The sequence below is a fragment of the Callospermophilus lateralis genome, chromosome 3 (assembly GCF_048772815.1).
Source record: "Callospermophilus lateralis isolate mCalLat2 chromosome 3, mCalLat2.hap1, whole genome shotgun sequence".
In the NCBI taxonomy this organism is placed as follows: Eukaryota; Metazoa; Chordata; class Mammalia; order Rodentia; family Sciuridae; genus Callospermophilus; species Callospermophilus lateralis.
In genome coordinates, this window is record NC_135307.1 from 25582369 (window position 1) to 25607666 (window position 25298).

Genomic DNA, 25298 nt, shown 5'->3' on the forward strand with positions numbered 1-25298 from the left:
CTTACAGTCCTATCAAAACCTAATGGCTTCCCCTATTTGTGGCATCACTTTTATTAAGATTTTAGTGAGGTATTCGTTCTAATTTGGTTTGATTTTGGTATGTGCAGCTAAGTTCCATTTTCTGGTCTGCCTCCCTGTGTCCCAAGCCTACAGTATTCCCCTGCAGACCCATGGGAGATTGGCTACAATTGCCAAGCTGAGCACCTTATTCTACCCATTGCACACTTTATTCAGGCTAGAAAATGGAACCATCCTCAGACGATATCACTTGTCTCAGTTTCATTACTAATGATCTTTATTTTTTTTTAGATGATTGTTATTTATGGTGGTAATGGAAAACAGCAAAGGAGACATTAGACAATGAGGTTTGTTAGGGGTTGGTCTTTGGTTGTGGATGTTTTTTTTTTTTTTCCTTTTTTCTTTTCTTTTTTATTTGTTTCTTTTTTGGCTCACACCACGCTGACAAACATGCATTCAGAAAGGGGAAAAAAAGAGGGTCTCTATTTTGATGTGTCAGGGATGATGCATGCCATGGAGTACCCCAGGATAACCAACCCCTGCCCTCCCTCCTCTGCCATCACCACCACCAACAGAAGAAATGACCCAAACCAAAAAGCCAACTCTAACAAAAAGAAAGGAATGGTGAGGCATGATAACCAAAATAATAATGCTCATGGGGAAAATATAGCACCCACACACCCAACATCCACGAAAGGAGCAGAGGGCAGAGAAAGATACCACCCAAAGCGTTTATACACCATACGCTGCCACACCCATGCGGAAATTATCTGGAGCCAAGAGAGAAGGCAGAAAAACAAAAGTAGGGATGTGGGAAAGGGTGGAGAGAAATAAAGGAATTAAAATCCACTTCACACTTGCATGCACTGAACAAACAGAAAAAAAAAAAAACACAAGATGAAGTGGGGGCGGGGGAGAAAACACTGAAAACTAAAGGGAAATCATCTTTCCCCTGCCTGCCACCTCCCTCACTTAAAAAAAGAAAGAAAGAAAGAAAAGGAAGAAAAAAAGAAAAGAAAAAGTCCAAACCCAACCCCAAAATATATGAAGAATGAGAGAATGAAAATAGGGAGGGAAGAAAAGAGAAGAAAGTGGCATGAGGTTGATGGTCGGTAGGTTGTTAGTAATGAGGAGGAAAATGAGAAACAAATTCTGTTGCCGATGGGATTCCACGAGACAGGACCATGCCATGCAGAGTTTGTATGGAGAACACAACTGGCAGAGCTCCCTTTGGCCACAGTGGGGAACAGGTAAGAGAAGGGAAAGGAAGAGTCTAGGAGGCAGAGTACTTTCCTCCCCAGATCACCTGTGGTGGCCATGGCCACACAAAAGGGCAAGAGAGAAGGGATTAAGGAGTGGGGAGGAGAAAAAAGGAAGGAGTAAGAGAGGGAGAGGAAGACACGGAGAGCAGAAAAGTTCTCACTAGAAATCTCAGTTATCCCTCGTCCATAACTTGGAAGTTGCAAAATAAGAAAACAAAATAAAAATTTAACTGAATGGAGAAATTCTTTACCAAAAAAAAAGATAGAAATAAAAAATACTTCTAGGGAAAAAAATAAAAACCTAAAAAGTGGAGGAAGAGAAAAACAGTCCCCACCAAATTCCATCAAATAGCATTTCCAGGACAGGGGCGTCCCCTTCCATTATTATTTTTTTTTTTTAAGAAAAAGAAAGGCTTGCATTTAATTTAACAAAAAAAAAATTAAATAAAAGAAGAAATAAGTCTAAAGAGGATAAAAGAGGGGTTTGGGGAGGAAAAGGGGGGCAACACACGGCAAACCCAAAAAAAGAGACAATAAGAATGATATCTACCAGACAATGTAGTTTGTTTACCATAGCGTGTCCGATGCCTGAGTGCTTTGCGGAGAAGGGGGAAGAAAGGAAATTAAAAATTGTGAACAGAACGATTGTTAATTAAAAAAACTAAAAACAAAGATGAGTCGTTAGGGTGTTAGTACATTAGTCGGTTAGTAAATGACACATTGCATGAATGATCTTGTGTTAGTTTTTCAAAAAAAAGGCACCCAACACAGAAAGAGAGAGTGGGGGAGACAATGAGACCAGGACTCTATGGAAAACCTTGCCACCCGGTCACAGCCAGGAAGGGAGCTATGGTCCACCAGCCATAGCAACCGCCCAGATACCACTTGGCCCACACCCCACCCCTGTTAGAGTTCGCTTCATACTTACGTCCCAACGGCTCTTCTGAATACCACCTATGGTCCTGCCCACCCTCTAGTGTGTGTATGAAGAATCTAGGTAAACTTTGATTCTTCATACACACACACCTGGTCTGAAGAATCAAAGTTTACCAAAAAAGCTTATCATTCCATAGGTAGATAAACAGAGAGAAAGAACTGAATACCAATATGTTGGTGTTTGGTTTTTGCTTTTTCACATGAATCTGATTAGGTGGATGGACTACAGGATGACATTCTCCTACAAGTAATTTAAACATTCACAGACCTAACCTAGCAGAGAAAGCTCCTTGACACAGCATACTCTAGGTTCTCTAGGTAACTTAAAGATCCATGGCCCCCTTGATTTTCTTGGATTTTAGCAGCCGGAGGGGAATGTTTTCCTTTTTCCTTTACTCTCAGTTTCAGATAACTGTCATTAGAACGCATCAGAAGTGTTAGCCTTGTTTATCATCCAATGAGAGTATCATCTTGTTTACTTTGCAGGATGCTATCCTGTTGGAATCACTATCCCTCATTCCCCCTGAATACAGCTTTTCATGTTGTTAAGCAGTTTCTTGCATGGAGAGCAGGGTGTATGGCAGGTTAACATGGTTAGAGAAGCCCCACAATTAGACTCTTTTTGCTCATTTCAAATGCTGAGTTGCCAGCACACCCTGAGCTCAGAGGTTAGAAGGATGGCAGACTGTAACCCTGATTCTGTATTCAAGGTTTAACAAAAGTGGCCCCCAGAGGTAAAATGATTAATGGTATGGGTGTGACCTTGGACTCAGGCAAGTTAGAGGGTAAACCCTCTTCTATGTGCACATGAATGTCCCAGTAGCTCAGTCTCTAGTTCCAGTTCCAGTTTAGAACAGATAGGAACACTCCACATTCCTTTTTTCAGTAGGAAGCCCCAATAAAGTACCTGGTTTGGCTTTGAGTTGCCTTAATGACAGAACCATGAATTGATGTCCACAAAGGAAGAAATGAGAAAATTCTTCCCTGTTTGGTAATGAATACTTCAAAAAACTCCATGTAAATTTTCCTCATATAAATTTTTGCCACGGAAGCCATTTGCTCTCACCTCTAAAAGTGCATGAGGCTGCCACAAGCTTGTTAACAAATATTTATGAAGCTATTTACAATCTATTCGAAATAGACTGGGACTTCCCACTCAATTGTGTCCTAAAGAACTCAAAAAAGATATTATAAATATTTTTAATGGGAAAAATAATAATCTTATATTACTCAGCCCTGGAAGGATTTTATCTGCAAGATCAACTCTGTTTTTCAGAGATTTTCCTTTCTTTCCACAAATTGTATTTGGATGCAAAACACAATCAGGATTTCAACGAGGTCCAATTTTAGGGGTATTTTTTCACATAAGAGTACTAGTCTCTCTGTCAAGAATTACCCCAGAACCCCAGGACCTCTTAGACCTTGTCCAGAACGAAGAGCTCTATTAACTGTATTCTTGGCACCAGAGAGAAGCAGTCACCTCTGGGACAGAATGCTCAGCCTGTAAATCATCCACACGTCGCCACGAGTCTAGCACCCAGCCCATGGATGAGCTCATAATCCTTCTGGAACATAAGGTGCTTTGCATATTTAGCCACCACACATGGCTGGGGAGCATTGCAATCAGCATTTTACAAATGGAAACTGTGCTGCAGGGAGGTTAAGTGGCTTGTCCAAGGGCACAGAGAGGAGATGAGCCTTAGATGTTGGAGCAGAGCACAAACCTTCCAGGGTGGTTTCCTCAGATTGCTCTGACTAAGACATCACAACCAATATTTGAATTAAACTCTGATTTATCCCCTCTAGTTTAAAGGATTTAATTGGGGACTGATGCTATTTAGAACCATGATTTTTAGCAGAAACAAAACTGAGCCTTTCTCAGGCAGACTGGAATTATTCTAGAAAAGCTGGGAAGTGTGTGGAGAGAGACAAATGACTTGGCGAGAACTGTGACCTGATACCGTTCCCAGTATATCAAAAGTTTCCCCTCCACTAATGACTAAAGGGTGTTATTCTGTACCTGCCAATCAAAACTGGCAAAAGGTCATATTTCATTTTTGGTCTATTCTCTACAGCTCAGACATATTAAGTCCTTCTATGTCAGCAAATAGAAATTTGACTTATGTTCTCTTGACAGTTGAGAAGTTCTCTTCTGGGTAACTATGGAGAGAGTCATGGAGGAAAACATCAGCAATAGGTTGGCCGTGGAAGGAAAACACAGGAGAATGACTCCAAAGAGTCAAATTCACATATGTTGAGAGGGTTGGGGATTCCAAGCCTTGCATTAATTAGCATCTTCACCACAGATAGAATGGAATCTCCCAACCAGGTGGCTTTCTTGACACACCTAAACATGGAAATGGAAAGTATTTTGACAATTGGGCTTTTCCAATGTGTGCCAGCCTCCACCATTTGTTTAGCATTACTTAGGAGTCACACTTTTATCAGACAGAAAACATATGCAAACACCTGTCATGTCTTTTGCTTTCATGTTTACATGCAAAGGCATTAAATCAATCATAATGCTGGAGAAAAATTTGATAAGCACTTTCTGGAAATTTGCACATAATGTTTTCTGATTAATAAAGGATGAATGCTGACCAACTGGGTTTTGTTTGACAGATTCACAAGTAGAAAAAAGGAAGTGAAAAGAGGAACAAGGAAAAGGCGATCTCAGCACAGACCTTGACTCTTACAGGAAATGCTTGTCTTTTATGGATGTTTGCTGATAAGGTAATGTTATTAGTAGTAGCAGTTCGGACATTGAAAACATCTTCACTTGATTCAGGCTTTCTGAAAGCATCGTCACCTGACGGAGTGGCCTGCTTAGAATCGGCAAGCCATGGGAGTTCTCAAGCACAGACAGGGTCAGGAAGGCTGCTCCAGGGTTGGCATTTTTATTTGGGTCTTTCCACTTCCCAGGCCTTCCAACTGAAGAGTCTTGGAGGTAGATACAGGGCAAATAAAGGTAGGACCAACACATTGCATCAAGGAACAGAGAAACAGGAATTCAGAAAGATCCCAGCTAGTTAATTTGAAAGCCAGAGATTAATGTCACAACTGGGGGGTGGGGGGTAGGGATGATAAATTAAAAGGAGGAGGGAGAAAGAAAAAAAGTTTTTTTCTGGAGGAAATTAAAATGATGGCATCATGGCAATGGCTAACTTAATTAAAAAGAAAAACATATTCAAAGAATGAGGAAAATCCATCAAGCTGCAGAAACAAAATGCTATCCCTAATTGAATTTAACAATAGCATGATAAGATTCAAATGTAATTAAGAAAATGATAAAAAGGAAAGCAGAATTAAAAGGATGAAAGTACTTATCATTTTTATTATCTGTACAACTAATTTTTTTTAAAATAACAAGAACAAATGGAGAATTGAAGACTTGGGAGAAACACATTGTAATCGTTTTCCTTGTGGAATTGCAAAGACTGGAAAAAAGTTAGTTTTTAATCTATCCAAACCCACATCTCTACCCCTCTGCACCTCCCCAGTCACCTGCTTCACCAGCGTTCTACCTAACATGGGCCTTCCAAGCACTCTCTCCCCTCAGCCATTACCTGCCGGAGGTTGCGTGTCACTTTGACATCATGCCAGGCGTTGTCGTTGAACTTCCCATTCACTGGCTCCACAATGGCCTCAAAGGCCCCGGACCCCAGGTTAATGACCAAGGAGACCGCACCATCCTTCAGAGCCAGGTTGACATAGTCAGCCGACTTGCCCGTGTGCAGGATGAGCCCGTTGCGCTGCCAGGTCTTGAAGGAGAGGGTGATTTCATCACTGCTGCTCTGGATGGGGTTCTGAGACAGGTCGTAGCACAGGTATTCTGAGCCTCGGAATGTGGCCACATTCTCCTCTCGAGCTGTCGGAAACAAAAAGCAGAAAGCAGTCAATCCTTGACTGGCAGGTGTTGGATCTATGCAACCACCAAGGAGAACACAGCCCAAGAACACTAACCCCTGTCCTTGCACTGATACCAACTCAGCAACCGCCCTGGCTTCTACATGAAAATCAGCAAACCTAGCAGAGCATCTGGTGGGGGAGAAACTGTGTGTCAAAACAAGGGTAGAAGACAGGCAAGATGGTGCAAGGGAGCTTGCTGCCTTCCTTTCCAATCTTCTCAAAGAAATACCTAAAGAGAAATTTCATGCAAAGTAGTCAAGTGAGGCTTACATTGCTTTTGCTTCAGTGATGGCTTTTAAATGCTTGTAGGGGAGCTGGTTTAGAATAGATAATTAACTGTGCTGACAAAGGACTCTCTAGCTCTAGGTACTTTTTATTGACCAATAACTAAAAATCAATTACCCTGAAAGATTTGGCCCTGGCTTCCATCTATCAATAACCCAGCCAACTTTGGTTTCTATGGTAAAATCCTGAGCCCAGTGAGTTGTGGCTGAGTTATTATATAGGAGGTTGAACATGAGAAGGGGACCAGGTAGTTGAGGAAAGGGGAAGAGAATGAAATTGGTAATATTCTTTAGCAAGACATCAATACCACTCTTAGACTCAAGCAAAAGGAATTTCTGCTTGTTCGGGGATCTCCTTTTAGATGGCCCTGGCTGGACATTTCCATGGCCACAATCCTCCGCCAAAATTAGGGGTTCATAGATGGCATTTCAGGGGAACCTATACTCTCTTTTGAGATCACATTTCAGACACTGAGATCCTGTAATTCTCAGCCTCCAAATCCCCAAGCCTGTTTATATAGGCCTCTTCTCTGGCTTCATCTTTCTGTAGGCATACCAGGGTACCAATATCCATACCTCAAGGTTTATAAGGGGAGATGTGGGAGACTATTTGCAAGAATGTGGATGGTGTTTGATCATGTACGCTGGGTTATCCACATGCATTTTTGACTAGACCCCTTGTGATAAAGGACAGAGCTAAAGGTGGGAAGAGAAGGTGGGTGGCCAACTGACTGAGGAGCAAGAGGAGACTGATTCTCCTTGCAATGCTATTTCTTATAAGCAAAACTCTGAAGAATCCAAAAGTTCCCATATCTGGAACCTAGTCTTCCAGGGAGTTACAAAAGTAAATTTGACAAAGTAAGAGAATAGGGATATTAATCATTTGTTTATTTGACTTATAATTTTGTTATACAGAACAGGAAGTACGATTTCCCTTCTTGCTGGTTAGCCTCACTTAGGTTCACTACTTCATACTAAGGTTGGTCAAAAGCTATCAAGAAGCACCTTGTTAATGGAAAAAAAAAATGGCAACAATAGAAGTCTACATATGCAGATTTCCTTCTGCAAAGTGAAGTTGAAAGAATTCTATTTTCCCTGCCAGAACTACATTTCAGTACTATTAACCAAAGCCAAGTTCCCTCAGCTCAGATCCCTATCAACCATCACAGCCCTACATCAAATACTTAAGAAAAATAAAATACATATTTTCTCATCACAAAGTAAGAACTGCAATCACTCTTTATGTGAGATACAACCACTCACTACATATTGTTAAATTAATCATGGTAATCATGACACCATTAAAATATGGACCTCAACTTCATACTCCAGAGGGTTAAAAAAGAAGATGAATTTCTTCTGCATGTTCCAGAGGAGCTCAGTGGTACATACTTGCCTACTCTGTTTATACACACACATATACTGGCATAAGCAAAGGGGCCTATTTACCTCTAACTGACTGCAGTCTAGCTTCTCCATGTATTCAAGAACAAGTACTACTTAGCACCTAACTCATGTCTGATGTGTTTTATCAAAAATAGCACCCCCAATCATAAAGCAGAAATTCAACACAGTCTGCATATTTGAAATAGATCCATCTACTCCTCTACTACCCTGTCTATCATCGTGATCTCTCCTTTCATTTCTTAAGAAATGGCTTTGTTAAAATGCAATGGGACATCAGACCTGGAGCTGAACTAGAGTACATGATAAATTAATGCAGTTATCACAGCTAAGCTCTTTTCCTAGAGTCATGGACTTGCATAGAGTCTGTGTGCATCCTTAATACTACAAAAGCTATACTGGTGGTCCTCTTCTATATATATCTCAGTTACACCTGTGTGCCTGTGCCCATTGAAGTAAATGAGCAAGGAGAGGAGTGCCTATGAAGAGAAGCTTACATTAATCATCGAGCCTCTTGAAAAGGGAAGGATTGACACAAAACAGCAAGACACCAGGAGATTATTTAATGTGCTATGTGATGCTTAATATTTTTCACATAATTAGAGCATGGGGTATGTCAAAATAATAAATTTTAGTGTTACAAGGGATTTTAAGGATTGTCTAATTTAATGCTTTTATTTTATTAAGGAAGAAATTGATGACTGGGAATGAGTTGCCCGAGATGATCCAGTTAGTTTGTGGTACTCCAGACTTGAAGCATCTCTGGACTTATATCTAAACAGCAGTTACGGGTCCCTCCACCATCACTCTGGATATTCCCTTGCTCCCATTCTACTTCTCCAAGGCTGTGTGTGAATGATTCCACGGAGCTGTGGGCTTACAAACTGAGAGCTTGGATAAATGAAGCCAGAAATAAATGCCTCTCTTCCTGTATAAATCACACTTCCTCACCATAAGAAATATTTCCCTTTCCCTCTGTGTTTAAAATAAAAGAACTTGTTTTATATGGAAGATTATAGGAAAAAATAAATGACATCAACAAAGAGGAGGATATCACAATAAATAAATAAGATATTAAAAAGAACAATGAGGAAAGGAAACTGTCTATGCAAATTACATGCATATTTATGCTAATATCCATGCAAATATACCAAAGAAAATTTTATGTGGCCAAGTGCCTTCCTTTGCAAGTATCTAATAGAAATAGCTACAACTTAATCTCTCCATTCAATGATTCATTTTCTCAGTTTATCTGTTCCCTGGGCCAGAGATGACCAGGCATTACCTACCAGGAGCTCTCCTTCCTTAGTTTCCTTAACAAATAATAAACAACTGAAAAGTCCTCTCTGATTCACATTTTAGATGAGCAAACTTACTTCCTTTTTAATTTCTGGGATAATTTCCTCCTGAGTATTAGGAAGAGAGACCCAGCAAGGCAGGACCCAGTCTCAGGAAATAAATAAAGGGCTACAAGGGAGAAAGAAGAAAGACCTTGAAGAAATTATTCTTTTGGACACTCATATCTGACATACTTTTTCTCCGAAGATCCCAACCTATCTCAATTTCCTTCAAGCAGCTGAGCCTCAGGCACTTTCTTATCACTTTGAAAACCATACTAAGTTGACAGTCAACATAACCAAAAGGGGAAAACCATATAATGACAGGTACACATTTCTAAACCCATTCAATTCTCCAAACCCTCCATTAGAAAAAAAAATGTAATAGTGCCCCAAATCTATTTTTTTTACATGGTGTTGACACTGAGAAGGAGGTTGAAAAGACAATGCAGTCACCATGTATGTATTCAGGCTAAATAGCTAGAGAAGATGAATGCAGGGGATTATGTAACACAGTGCACAAGAGCTTAGCATACAGCTATGGCTTGGCAAGAGAGACAGAAGGCACTGACACAGCTAACGGATACTTAGCTTCCTTGAAATTAGATCACCCCAAAGTTTACGATCAATTGCATGTAAAAATAAGAACGCTATTCTCACTGCGTGAGAAACAGAGCTCAACTCCATATGACAACAAATCATTTACTCATTATTTGTAAGTGTCCAATTGATAAACAGTAGATGTGATCTAGATATGTATAATTCAGAGATTTTTAAATCAGTATGTATAAGATATGTAAAGTACTGCTTTTTCAAATGGCTTGCTAATTGAAATACTGATATATATGTAACATTAAGACATTTACTCAAATTTTTTTCTCCAATCTTCCCCCCAATAAACAGCCAACTACTGATTTATATAATAATAGCTGTATTTTTCTGAGAAGTTTCAAAGTAGAGTAAAATATTCAGTGTAATATTTTCTTACTGAATAATATAAAAAGTGTAGACAGCTGATTCCTGAGGTCTTGGTATTGTAAGGACCCAAACAATGTTTGAGATCAGGAAATTTGGATTTTATGTTGAAGATTATGAAGAATCATTGCATAATTTTACTGAGAAGAATCCAAGATTATGTAATCCTTTAAAAACACACTTGAACCCCTTTTCTAGGATGCTTGGGATTGTTCAGCCTGAATGTTGATACAATTTCTGGAGTGAGGTTTGCATTTCACTGGGCAGAAATGGAAGCAAAAGATTCCTAACAGAAACAGCCTGAGGAAAGGAGAGGCAGAGATTCTGGCAAGCCAGAAACCACAGGGGGAATCCAAAGTGTGGATGCTTAAGATCAAGTACAAACAAGAAAAACCAAGGACCAGTGGCAAAAATTGAAGGAAAAGGACATAGCATTAGACAAAATGGCTCAAAATGAGAACATGTCAGGTCCAGCTATAGAAGCACTCTAGGGCCATTTGCAGACATTCACAGCTTTTTAATCCTATCATATATTATTAAATGCTTTCTTAATCATTATTGGTATTCTTTCAATACTCGTGTGAGGTCAGTTTGTTGTAAACAATGTGAGGAAACAGAGGCACATGGAGTCTGGATAGTTTGTCTAATCCACTAGGAGAGCCAGTTCCAAATCCTGGGGTCATATTGATTCTTATTTTATTGCTTTTGCTACTCCAACACACCCTCGCTTTACCAGGAGATCAAATCCCCAGTAAAGGTACCTAGTATCCTATATCTGAGGTTCTGGAGCTGCAGGAACTTCAACCTGTCAAAAGATGAATGTCAATAACAAGGAAAGGGGCACCCAGACAGTAGGAACCTAAGCAGGGAAGCAGGGGAGGGGGCTGATTTTGGCTCCAAATTCTCCAGTACCAGGTTGGAAAAGGTCAGACACTTGGAAGAGCCCATTAAAATGCTGACCCCTCTGGATGGGTGGTAGCTAGTGGCCTTGAGTAGAATACCTGCTGTGCTCCAGTGAAGAGCAAGAGCCAGCTCAGTGATAATGAGCCTGAAATGAAACTGCACTCATCATCCATCCTTTGTCCTTCAAATTGGCCACAGGCTGCAGTGAGGTACTTCATCTGTTCTGATGCAAAGATAACCCTGGCTACCCATCCTAACCTGGCCCACCTAGACGCTAATGAGACAAAAACACAGAGACTATTGCTTCCCTCCCTGCCAGATATAGATAGGATGGCCTTTGGTCCTCAGGCTAGCCTGGGAACTCATTTCCTCTGATTGCAGGAACTCAGCAGGAGCCAGATGGGCCCCTGTACCTTATGGGTTATGGGTTCTCCTGTTGTGAACTCACAGATAACCACATCTTTCTGGTCACTGTTCCCTGGCCAAAGAAGCCTAGAGGAAGACAAAAGCCATGTGTCCAAGGCAAGGGTATACAACTACAGATAGAGAATAAGTCTAAAAGTTTATAAAAATTCTGCTCAATCCGGGGGGGGGGGGATAGAGGGAGCAGCTCAGAGGCAGGGCTTCATATTCACTCAATTCCAAAAGGTGCCTTGGGATGAAACAGCAATTAGACCACTGGACTGGCAAATAAATAAGGCAAGGCAAGTGTGAGTCTGTTCTTGCACAATTCTTTTACCTTTCCGTGCAACCTGCTAAGAATCCAACATGCAGAACCAGAATACCTATCACTAAGGGCTTCTTAGGAGCTGTTGGCAGACACTTGAATTGTCTATTGGTTTGTATAGTGATTGTCTTTACAAAACCAAGGGGAAGGTAGAAATTCCTTTATAGAGTAAATTCTCTTGTATATCCCCTAATAACATTTCTCACTAGAATTGGGAAAGAACACACCAATGGAGGTACAAGACAAAAAAAAAAAAAAAAAAAACTGTACAAGTGACTATATTCTTGGTTCCTCCTTTCCCATTTCCTTTATAGTATCTTAGGAAAGATCAAACTGCAGAGCCATCCCCCCCAGACAAACGATGGCATCATTTACCTGCCACGTCCCATCATACAGGTATCTTAAAAGCAGAGAGTACCAGCAGACAGGAAATTGTGTTGCTATGAGCAAGCCACACTACAAAAGAAAACACATAGGAAATCTGACCTCTGGAGGCCATTTCCAACCCTTATCCTCAGACTCTTTGTAGGAAAGATGCAGAGGAGAAATAAATAGACTTTTCCACGCTGCCTGGGTCACTCACTAGCCTGCAGATGCTTCTTGAAAGTGATGAGAAGGAAAATAGTAAATCAAGTTGTCACTTGGAAAATAAACAGCCAGCATCCTGGTGAGGGAAGCTGCCTCAGTCCACAAAAGAATGGCCTGGAAAGTCACGCTCCACTGAAATCACTAGAAAGCTAATGGCATCCTGAAGACTGCATTGCTTGCAAATGCATTACAATAAAAGTTAAATTTTTGTTCATCCATTTAAGGAATAAAGATTCACAGGTGCCTACTATGCACCAGGTGATGTGCCCGGTGATGAAGGCACTTATGTCACACGGCAACCCCAAGAGTAGGAATAATTAGCTGACATCTTACAGAAGAAGAAAAATCACAAAACTAAATAACGCGGAATGCCTGCAAAATGCCAGGCCCTGACAGGTGCTCACATCGACAGGAAACGCTGTGTACCTGGACTGCAGAATTGATGCATGGATTATAATAATAAAGACTTTGAACTGGAAGACCTGGATTTGACAACCATCTCTGGAAGGAATCTATATCTATGGATCTAAGCCTTAGCTTATTACTGAATTTCTCTAACCCTTAGTTTATTGCTTTACAAAATGGGAATAACCAAAATACATCTTTCATAGAGTTGTTGTGAAGCATGAGCATTGGCCCAGTTCCCAGCTTTAGAAATGTTAGCTATCATTGTTGAAAATTCAGATACAAAACAAGTAATCACAAATCAGTGTAGTAAATGTTTTATAGGTGACATGGGCACCCAGAAAAGAGAATAGCTGGCCCTGGGTGTTAGGGAAGGCTTCAGACAATAGATCAGACTTCAGATGTCTCTGGTAGTGTAAGAGTTCACTTGTAAAGAAGGACTAAAGCAGCATATTCACAGGTGTGCTCACTAGAAAAGTACAGGGTACTCAGGGGATGCTGAGAAGTTCCATGTGGCTAAAGCCATGGGCATGTGTGCAGGGTTCAAGATGCAGGCTAGGGTCATAATCCTTGAGCACTAAGAATGGGAAAGCATCCAAAAAGAACTTTGCCTTTTGAGTGGCACCATGAGACTTGTATCAGAGGTTCAGTGGATGGACTATAGACCGAAGAGGTGAAGAGGGATCCAGAGGACACTTCCAAGGATGAAGAGATTTGACTAAGAAACAATGTCTGCAATCAACGTGCTGCATATGCCTGCCTGCCCACTTATAATAATTTATGTAACATGCTGTACATTTTATTTTCCCTTAACCACCAGATCCATACAAGTAAAACTGTAATTATGCTTTTTTTCACTGCCAGCTTCTCATTTTAATTGCTGGTCAGTCAATCAAACAAGCATTAAACACAAATAGTGCACTCTGTCTCTGGACTGGGAATCTATTTTCCTGTCCATAAGACTCCAGAAGAATATTTTCTCCCCATCCCCTGGAGCAAAGAGTTTTCACCAAATAGCAAATGCTTTGACCTTCCCTTTATTCATTACTTCTCCAGTAAGAAAAGAAGTGATTCATCTGCTTGCTAATATAGGAAGGGTCTGATACCCATAGGATGGCATTCCTTAATCATGTGGTCACTAATCCCAGGTGACCTGTCTTTCTCCCTTTTAGACTTGCCCTTCCTCAGCTAGGGAGTTTTCTCTAGGGTGCCCTGATGTAAGCTCATAGTAGACTCTGGCTGGTGGAAGAAGACTGGCTCTTTTCCAATCTTCTGCCTACTGCTGAGTGGATGAATTTAATTCAGAAGGAAAATTCCAAGGAATTTGAGAATCTGACCTCAAGTCAGATTCTCTAACCTAACTGGTAGCAATGAAGCAACTGCACTAATACCTGGAAACTGGACTTGACCTTGAATTTAACGCTTGTGTCTTTTCACAACTGCTTCAGAACCCAAAGTGGAATACTAAAGAAATAAAGGATATCAAATGGCACCTGGATTGCTTCCATAATCCAAAAAGAGAGACATATTTGGAACCACTGAGGTCAATGACAAGCAAATTTATCACTAATTTTGAAGCTAGCACTGTGCACAGTATTTACCAAAGACATTGTCTTTTAGCTATACCAAATAGATGTGCAATTAAAATGGTGAGGAATTTAACCAGAGTTGCCTTCCTAGAGGTAAGTTTTTAAATAAATTTTGTAATTTTTTTATTTTAAAAAATTACAGAAAATCTACCACTCACCCACAAACCTTGATATTCTGTCACTGTTGTCCTAGACCCCCCCAAAATAATCTGCATGTTTATGGTGTTTTGTCAACCTGCTTCTTTTTATCAAAGTTACACAATAACTAAGGCAGTTATACTAGCATACCTTACACCACATTGTGATTCTGCATTCTGCAAACTAAATCCCTCTTTAGTTGAGGATGAAGGGAAAAATATTACAAGGGACATGGAGCTAGAGAGGAGAGGATAAGGGACCATAATGGTAATTTAAAAAATCAGTAACAATAATAAATATCCATAGTGAACTTAGAGCAGAAAATGAGACATTTGCAATGCTATTTGTGGGTAGGGATATTTTGTTTTGTTTTTAAAGAAGCACACACTTACCCTAATTGTTTCCAAAATTAGATATTCTATCTACACATACATGTTCAGAAGGGAATACACAACTCATAAAAGGTTTGCAGATTTTGGAAAATGCATACTGATATTTCAGTACTTAGAAACAATAAATATGGACTTTTGAACACATACGGACTTTTAAAATATTTATTTCTATTAAATCTCACTTGGTGATGAAAACACATGAAGAATGCTCCATCATAGATCATCACCACAGTATAGAAGAAATGTTGAAAGATGTTCCCAGATACCTTCTGCCTCGGTAAATCTAAAATTATCTTATTGGTAAAACTCTCCACCTTTAAGCATCCAGAAAACATTAGGTATTATGAGAAACTACCTACAGATGTTTCAGGAACCAAATAATTGTGGTCCTAAAAGAGGAAAGTAGGATGTGGAAAGCTACTAAACTTAGCTAAGGGACCAATGAAAAAGTTGAAGGTGTTGTCTACATGTGCATTTACCCAGGATTTCCTTCATTCATCTCCAAATATGTAAGAATGGTAAATAGAAATTGTAGGTGACTGATAAAGTTTAGTAGCTCCCCTGATTTTTTCACACATCCACACACATATGTATACATAGCGATCACTAATCATTATATATTACAGCTTTATTGATATGTGACAAAAATAGAAACACATATAAGAAATATAACTGTCAACTTCAGGTAGTGGTTCCTTCTAGAGGGGAAAAAGAAACAGAGCTGGGTGGGGAAGGGGTTCAAATAAGGCTAAGTCTTTATAAAAGAATATAGAGCAAAAATACAAAAAAGACCAAATATAAGCATCTATTCAATCTGAGTAATGGCTAACCCAATGTTAACAATGTCCTCTGCAGGGCCCATGCCTTTGGTGTTTGAAACATTTCATACTTTTTTAAAAAGTTGCATGTCTGCAAATGATTGGGAAAAGACACTCCAATCACTCAATCAACCTGGAGTGATCCTTTGATTATTTTATAAAGGATGTCAACTCAGCAGCCTTATGCTATAAGCAACAATTTTCTGGAGCTTTTCAAAATCTCCCATGCAGCACAGACAGTGTAAAATAAAGATGTGCAGAATTAAATTGAAAAGCCATTGAATTGATCGCAATGATTCCAGTCTTTGGTTTCCCCTCCTGTCCCTCGCCGCCGTCTCCCTTCCCAGAGCCCCACCATACTGGGTCTTGGCATCACAGAGCTCAGTGTAGGCAAGGGAATGCTGAGGTAAGCTGAGGGACCCCAAAGACATCTTAACTTGTAACCATGTGATAGTTCCACAGCAGATACTGGACACCGACCAGGGCTAGAGTCTGGCATGTGTCACGTGGACATCCGCCACAAACCTGGACCCCCCTTTTTTCTCCAGAGCAGACTAAAATCATGCTAGTTCTTTAAGAAAATCCCCAATGAGAAACATAAAACTGTACCCACCCCTTTAATCTCCCCCTGCAGGGGAGGGCAGGCAGCCCAGTCCCTCCTTTTTTAGCACTGTGGGCTCTCGCCTGCAAGTCTAGACAGAGTGGCTTGTTAAGAGGCCCCAGAGTCAATGCCCTGGACAAGATCAATAAGGCTTTTTATGACACAATGAAAACTTTCTATTTTGTCCAATGTGGCTAATCTACCGTTTCTGCAGTCCTCTTAAAGATCTCAGTGCCAAGCGCTAGAGCCCAGGTGGCTAAAACCCTGTACAGAGACACCAACTGGGAAACTTTGCCAATGCCAAGGTACAAATACCAGAAACCTGGGCTGTGCCTTCTAGGTGTGCATTTCCTTTTCCTCCCAAGGAAATGTAAGTGGTAATGCGAACATGGAGGTGGATAAAATTAAAAACTGCCCCGTTCCAGGGCTGTCGAAGGGCATGGTAAGGCCCAGGGCCTAGAGCAATACAGGATCTGAATGCAGAGGTGGGTGGGGTGGGATCCACTGGAGAAAGGAAGGGAGGGAGGCTTCTCTATAATGGACATAGACTTAAAAGCCAGTGACCCGATTTAGGAAGCCCAAGTCAAGGAGAAAATCTTTAGTGATTCCAAATTTAACTACTAATAGTGTGCATAAAGCTAGAATATAGTGTTTATTTCATTTTTACCATTTCTTTATCTCAAACTAGCAGCAGAGTCGTTTTTAGGGACAGAAGTTCAGTGGCTTATTTTTCCCCATAGTGTGAAAGGACAAGAAATTAACATTTATTGAACCTGTATTATACTCTGGGCTTTTATTTAAAAGTTTCCATATAAATTTATGTAGTGGGTTCCAGTAGCCAAGACCTATTCTGATAGTTTACCATTACAAAAATGCAAAACACCTCCCTCCTAGAACCTAAGTAATAGTAATAGAAATTATATATGTATGTGTCCATATGTCATTTGAGAGGGGAATATTTTATTGGAATACTTGGTATATTTCTCATTTAACCCTCATAAAAGTCCTGTGAATTAAAATTTTGCTACCACCACTTTACAGATGAATAAACTGACATCCAGAAGGATTAAATTCTTATATAACAGCTAGTAAGAAGCAGATCCAAAATGCAAACCAAGGTCAATCTCCAAAGACAACGTACTTTCCATTAGACCATGCTGCCTCTGTATAGGGTTGGGTATCTTTTGTAAAAAGCCCTCACAATAGTACTCCTGGAGAGATGAGCTATCAAGTTCTTTGAAAAATAAAATACACATTTACATAGCATGTCATGTATCCAAAACCACTTTCATGTATATTATCTGATTTTGTAAGGTATTGAGTGCCCTTCAGCAGCTGCAACAGAAAACCCTGTCTGCTCAACAAAGCTAGATTTTCTGCACTTAGATGTATCAACCATAAACTTTGTGATGTGAAGACAGATCATGAGACTGAGGGGGGAAAGTCATGAGAATCGTAGACATTGGCAACACTTGAAAGAGATAAATGCCAAAAGAAATATTAAGTGAGCGTAAATTTAAAAGTCCAATTTTGATACATTGAATCTAAAATGGCAATCCTCCTTTTAAGTCAGAAGGATTCCCAAACCATTTACAGAAGATTTCTCCAAACAACTTATTAAAGACCAAATCACTGGATGCTAAGCTGTGGTAACAGAAGGCTACTATCAGAAATGTACTCAGTACTTATATCAACTTAGTTGCAAAGGGAAGAAGGGTGATTAAAAAGGGCAGATAATACTGCAATTATAAGACTTTCTGAAATGGGGATTCAAATTGTTTTAATTTTATAGCCTGTACAGCCATCAGCAATGGATATTTACATTTTCTGTGATATTTATTAAACTAAAATTCTCATCTCCAGAAATACTAGATGAGATTCATCAGTGATATTTTTATCCATGTGTTGTGAGAAAACAGTCATGATGTGAATATGTCAACTATGGTATGAAGATATTGCATAGGAAAATCCAGACTTACAGAATTAGAGTGATATTTGTACATATCACCTCAGTTGTATGGGTGAATGAAACAGAACAAAGTTAGGAGACTTAATTAGGATAAACAAAGTCATTGCCCAAGACTTAAGACAATGAGGACTGGTGGCTTATCCCTGCCAGATGTGGTAAAATCTCCAGGTAGATATCAGCTAAGGCGCATCTTAATATAAAAGTTGAAATCAAAGAGGAAGTTGACTGGACCTGGTTCTCTGATTGAAGACCTAGAAACTTAGTTTTATCTCTCTCCAGGAGTGATCAGATCCTGAGGGGTTGACCATGCCGTCTAAAACGAACATGAGGGTGAGGTAGATATCAGAAAACCATTACAATTATTTACAATGAAAATTTACTATAAAAAATCCTCTAGTCTGCATTTGGATTGATTCCTAAAATGTAGTCTCAGGTAAAATTTTCACCAACTCATGATTCAATTAGAAAAATAAGGAAAGTGTTGCACATTTTTATACAGCATTCATTTAACAAATATTTAGGTCAGATCCTCATGCTAGCGACACTGGGAAAATAATGAAAAATGGATCCCTACAGGACCCATATGGTCTTCCTTTCTCTGTTTTTGGTGTTAGAGTTTCCTATCTTTAACAAAATGATGATGAAAACTGAAAAATTTGTTAGCAGGTGGGTGTCATTATTTGGAAAAATTTTTTTTAAAAATAGCCAACCCTATTAACGCTCCTTCCCTTTTGTGTAAAGCTTTTTATTTGTTAACAAAATCCAAAAGTTCTATAAAGCACAGAACCAAAGAATCTTTTCTTTGTGTGTTGTTGGTCCAACGTTGGCCAAAATATGGTGCCCTTCTGAAGAGGTTCAGAAGCATCACCAGATGCTTAAAATAAAGTAACCAATCATCCCAATTTGTCTAGCGCTGGAAAGTGTCCCAGAATATGGAACTTTTAGCGCCAAAATGGGGACAGTCTCTGGACAACCAGGATGGTTGGTCATTCTACCATGGGTTACATGTCAGATGGTAAAAATGATGCAGATCAAATCAAAGGTTTCAATTAGATAGAATCATTGGCAAAGAAAGGAGAAACAAATTCATGGGCCATTCTTATTTTCTTACCATTTCCGTCTTGACACTCCATTTTTTGAAGAACTAATAAATCACATTAATGACATAAGGAATACATTTGTGATTGTGGTGTATTCATTTTTCACTGATTATTTTCTAGAAATGTTAAACAAAAGCCTTCTTAAGAATAACCCAAGCTCCCCTTGAGGGTTCAGAAGTCTCCTGGATTTCATGTCCCTTGGAGTCATCTACTTCATCACCAGTTTTCACTGTGCACCTACGTAAATAAACACCTTTTGCTTTCCGATTGTTTGAATTCAGGATCCCAAGCATCCTCTGTATTTTAAGCAGCTAATTATGTTGTATAGAATGATTTATGCGAACAGAAGCGTTCCCTCAGGGACAACTAATATAACTCCAGGAACAGACAGAAACTTCCCAAAAGCTGCAGAATGACAACCTCTGGGGACGCAGGTGTGGCTGAAAAGGTCTTTCTTCCATCCCAGAGTACTCCTCCCCCTCCTTCCTCTCCCTGCAGCCCCACTACCTATGCCTCACCAGTGAAGACCACCCACCGGCTAAGGCCCTCTTTAGGTACCTTTCAAGTACCCCTCAACAACACTGGGGCACTTTACAAAAGAGCAGTGAGGTCCTACCAGCCTCAACTGAAGTAGAAAAAATAAGAAGACATCAAAAAAGAAAGTGGACAGATAGGAGCTAGAACGTACTGCCACTCTACTGTGAACCTGGCATAGCAAGAGGCCCCTCGCAAGTTGCCTTTCCAATCCAATAATTCTCTTAGGCATTATTATGCTGCTTTACATGCCAAAAAATGTTCATAGTTCTTTTGATGGGGGGTAGTAATGATGATGATGGCAGTGGCAATGGATGGTTCCAGCTATTTTGTTTGTTTGTTTGCTTATTTCTTTGTTTTGGTTTGGAGATTTAAATGAGGGGAGCTTTACTACTGAGCTACTTTTTGTTTTCCTAATTTGAGACTGGGTCTCCCTAAGTTGCTTAGGGTCTCACCTTGAAGTTGTTGAGGCTGGCTTTGAACATGTGATCCTCCTGCCTCAGCCTCCCGAGTGTCTGTAGCATTACTACACTTGGCACCAGTGAGAGCCAAATAAATATGGTTGACTATGTGTCATTTGAAGGCTTTAAGCTTGCACCACTGTGCCTGGACAGCTATCATTTCTGAAGCTGACTCCATCAGGGGCTTTAGCTCCAGCATAGTATTATGCAGAGGATCTTTTCACACAATCGTCACAACAATATATTGTTATTATTATCGGCAGTTTTCAAGAAGAAAAGCTAAGATTTAGGGGTTCAAGGCTATCCAATTAGAATAATAATAATAATTTGACAATTGAGATTAGACTTGGCGCCAACTCCATTCTAATTGCTCCTCCCACTGCGAAAGAACTGGGTTTCAAATAAAGTAACCCATCATGCCAACTTTTGGCCTGAGATCAGGAGCTAAGCAGCCCACTGTGTGATCTTCCAGGGCTTCTGTGGTTGCTAATCTGGACAGCAACTCTCCTCCAATCTTTTTTTCAAACCATCGTCTAGCCTTCTGGTTCCCTTATTTATGACAAGATAGAGGGACTACCAATATAACCAGATTACATACCACACATGGCCAACTTTTTCTACCAAAACTTCTTATCATATCCAAGCATTACTACACTTGGCACCAGTGAGAGTCAAATAAATATGGCTGACTAGGTGTCATTTGAAGGCTTTAAGGTTACTCCTTCTATCATGTATTCACTCATTCAGCAAACTTTATTGAGAGTGCTTGACATATGCTAGGTCAAGGGGAAAAAAATTGTCCTGTCAGGGTTTAGCATGTTTTGTTTTTAAGGTAGGCAAAGGTGTCCTTAAGACAGGCCATTGGGAAGTGATTTGAAACACATAAAGAATCATGTAACTCCATAGCATCATTATTCAGACCATTTATTCACTTTTCCCCCATTTTAGAAGAGACCCTCTATTTCTTTAAAAGCTCCATAGTATTCTATCATGAAATTTTTGATGGACAGGTTATATGGATGAATTCAAAGAATTCTGACTTTAGTTTGACCTGTGGGCCTTTTTAGAGAAAGGAATTAACTAGTTTTCACAGCCATGTCCAAGGGTAGATACACTCCTGATTTTCTAGTTCTCAGACACAATTGGTAAGATGAAATATAAATATTAGCAATGGATGGTCCTTTAGAAACTACATTTTCTACTTCTTTTTTATAAGCATAGCATAGTTCATTGTTTTCCCAAAGTGATTGATAATAGAACCAAAACCAGAACCCAGACTTTCTGATTTTTATATGTGAGTTAAATAATTATGGTGCAGACACATGACAAGGGACAACTTTAGAAGTTTGATATGCTGAATGCCTAATTCCCAGTTGAGCCCCTTCTCCAAGGTCTCCTGTATGTGTGTCTCATGCAGAGGCACCTTTTTGTCTATACCCCAGTATCACTGAGGGGCCCTGGGCAGCATTTTCTACTGGAGAAGGGCTACAGGTAGTAGTGGGATGCTCAGAGCTTGCACGATAAGCCACTCTCTTGACACACATGGCCTTCCCACCCACTGAGCTTCTCTGTTCCATCTCCCTGCAGCAGTGTAGACTCTATGAATTCAGGAAGGGAAAATGGCTTAAGAGACTCGAATCCAATCTCCCGGAGACCTTATCAGTGGTGTACAGTGCGTCTTCTGACAGCTGACCTTTCCCACTGTGCTCAGGTCCAGGGGAAAAAAAACAATAGCAGCGGAACAATTAAAAAGAGTAAAAGGAGAGAGAGGGACAGACTAGAAACTCTAGCCTCATGCAGAGCATTCCAACATAGGGATTTTTAAAAAGGAAGGAATAAAAGGAAAAAGGGAAAGATGAAGAAATACAAGTCAAGCCAAGACAGTGAAGAAGGATAAGCAAAAGAAGATTGGATTCTCCCAGTCCTGTTTTATTTCTCTCCCTGATGGCTGCAGTAGGCATGAAAAGGCTGTTAATAAATCTGAGAACCATGTTGGCAGGGGAAAATAAAGAGGATAAGAAAAGGAGGTCTGGCATGCAATGACTTGTGCTGTGTAAAATGTCTCCCCACTCTCCAGGAACCCTGACGGGCATCCCAAGTGCTGAGAATGCTCTTAACCTCAGCTGCTCTCTAAATAGAAGCTCCTCCCTTCAATAATGTAGGCAGCCAATCCCTTGGCCTGGTATCTATCCCACTGCATTGACAGCCCCCTCTCGAGGTCCCGTGTGGTCACTGCTTGGCCATCGCATCCCTTCCCCGTTTCATCTGAAATGCACGGATCTAACATTAACACAGACCATCTGGGGGAGATATGTAAATATTCATCCACATAGAGGTCAGAGCATTCTCCATGTTTTGCAAAATAATTAATTGTAAACAAACATATAATCCTGAAAGCAAAGAGAACGAACTCTTTTGTTCTTAAGTTTGGGTATTTACTTTAAAGGAAAAGGTACTGATTCATTCCTCCAGGTCTTGGGATGGTTTAGGAATCATCTGTAATGATGGCTTTCTTCAGGTCTATGAGAGATGTATCTCATTTCCCTGTCCTGGTGGATGGACACTGGTGCTTTACCAGAGAGAGCAGGAGCTCAGTCTCCTCACGGCTGGAAAGGTGAAATAGAGGCACGCACTATGGTTAGACCTCACCGTGTCACGAGCTCCATAATAGGAGGTAAACATGGGAAGAGTCCGTGTTGCTGAAGGTCAAGTTCCTTCTCACAAGTTCTAAGTGGTCCTCTTGATTTGATTACTCTGTGTGGTTTATTCCCTTACAAGTTGCTTCTCTGGCTGGACTGTGTAATAAGGAAGCTACTGGTTCTGGAAAGCTGGCCACATGCTGAGTAGCATGCTCACCTCCTTGCCTGGACTATCTCACTGAGGCATCACAAATGTTAGATAAGTGCTATTATAATCTCTTCTATGAGTGCGGGTGTTGAGGCTTTGTGACCTGTTCATGGTAAAAGGAAGAATCAGGGCTCAAAACTAGGTTTGGTTGAAGCCAAAGCTTTCATTCATCCCTTACCATTGCCCTATACTGTCTCACCAGGTAACCTTGAGCCTCATATGCAAGTTAAGTGTGACTGACAAATGGATACCTGGTCTGAAGCCTTGGGGACTACTTTAGCCTTCCAGGCATTCAGGCCTGGGGAGGTTCCAATGTCCTGACTGAATTGTCCAGTGTCATCTCTTCTTCACATGTAATGGAGGAATTGACCTGTATCCTCCCAGCCAAAAGCTTCCCTTTCAGCTCCTGTGTCTAGGACCTTACCAGATGCAGGAAATTCAGCTAAGTCTCAGAGGTACTTGCCTCCTTGGCAGGTACAAGGAGGTCAGCAACTATTCAGCAAGGGATATTAGCATCCCTGGTCTTCTATCAATCACAAGTGAAAACAAACAAAACAAAACCAAACCCTAAAACATAGCCTTAACTTCTCCTGCAGAGGATAGTACTGGTCATGGCATCTTATCATATTAATACCTTTGGGAGTAGCAGTCCTATGAGTGCCTTGATTTGAACTCCATTACCTATAAACTGTGAGGAGAAAAATACTCCCTTGTTATTTTTTGTTAAGTACAGACACAGGGTTTTTTTCCTAATTTATGTTCTTCACAACCAGAAGGAAACTGAGATCTGTCCAATTAAACTTTCTTATTTTGTAGCTAAGGAACAGGAAGCCAAGGAATCAGGAGATTTGTGTTGGGCCACAGAGCTAGTTAAATACAGATACAGAAAGGCTCCAACTCTATCATCAGAGTCCAGGGCCAGGGCCACCTCTACCTGTCTGCTTACTGATCTCTGAATTCATCCAGATCTTTCTCTTCCTATAATGACCAGTTGACTTTGATGGGTCCCACAGTTTTCTTCTGGGAAGGCCAAATGAGCCTCCTTCCAGCAACAGAAGAGCACAACCCCACTGTGCAATATCCAGGGCCACACCTGTCCCTATACAACGGCCATAGTGGACCCCCTGCCAGACCAGCTCTCAGTAAAATCATTCAGCGGAGAACTTTTTCCATCTCCTTCTCCACCCACATCTTTTCTTCTCTCTCAAGTGCTCGATAAGCACCCGTTATGCTAGGAACATGAGAGATACCACTCTGGGTGAGGGCAATTTAATTTTTTAAAGGAGGGGGCTTTGATCGATTCAATGACACCAAGCCATAATTATGGAATTTTGAGCCCCAGAAGGTAGACTTTTGTGGCGTAGGAGTTTTATAGTGTTCTTTAAAGCACAACTGATAGCAACTGCCAATTCAGATTCTATAACACGTAGCCAACTTCTATTTGAGGATCTGGCATTTTGACTACTCAGCTATACACATAAAACAAACAAGTCTGCAGGTATTGGCTCCCAACTAAGTCCAGAGGAAATCCAACTGTGGGTTAAAAGTCAAAGGTACAATAATCAATGACTCATTGGAGGTCAGTTGGGTGCCCTCCACCAGAAACTTTTTTGGCCATCACTGCCTTATTATTTCCCAATTGGGGGTGAGCATAGGGTAGGGCTAGTATAGCAAATTGTTTCTACGATAGGCTGGCTATCTACCACAAATGAATGGCTGACTTCCCTAGCCTGTTGTAAATGCTGTCTGCACAAGGAAGCAAGGGACAATGTCCCCAAACAAGTCAACTGACAATTTGAGTTGTTGGATGTCCATGGACACAAGGAATTTTTCACAGTGTAGAGATCTCTAAAGGCCTTTCTTAAGTAAATAGTTACCCATTTTAAAACAACTCTTCCTGTGGACTGGACAGAGGGAAGGATTGATATTGCAAACCACTGAAGAAATCTATAGAACAGAACCACAAATTCTCATGAACTCCTAGCTCTGCAGCCCCAGAGTAAGAAAAACAGAATCAACAAAGAAAATGCAAAAAAAGAATGAAGGCAGCATAATGGGGTAGAGAGGGGAGCATGGGAGGAATAGACAAAGTCTAGATAAG

General features: G+C 40.4%; 1 protein-coding gene across 9 annotated transcripts in view; it reads right to left on the reverse strand.

Moving 5' to 3' along the window:
- The window catches only part of Nrxn3 (neurexin 3), a 1468922-nt gene that overhangs the window by 1085848 nt on the left and 357776 nt on the right, over window positions 1-25298 (reverse strand). For all 9 annotated transcript variants that reach the window (XM_076848054.2, XM_076848052.2, XM_076848056.2 and 6 more), the window contains one exon: window positions 5783-6084. In XM_076848054.2, coding sequence (XP_076704169.1) covers window positions 5783-6084 — 302 coding nt within the window. The remainder of the gene's footprint in view (window positions 1-5782; window positions 6085-25298) is intronic.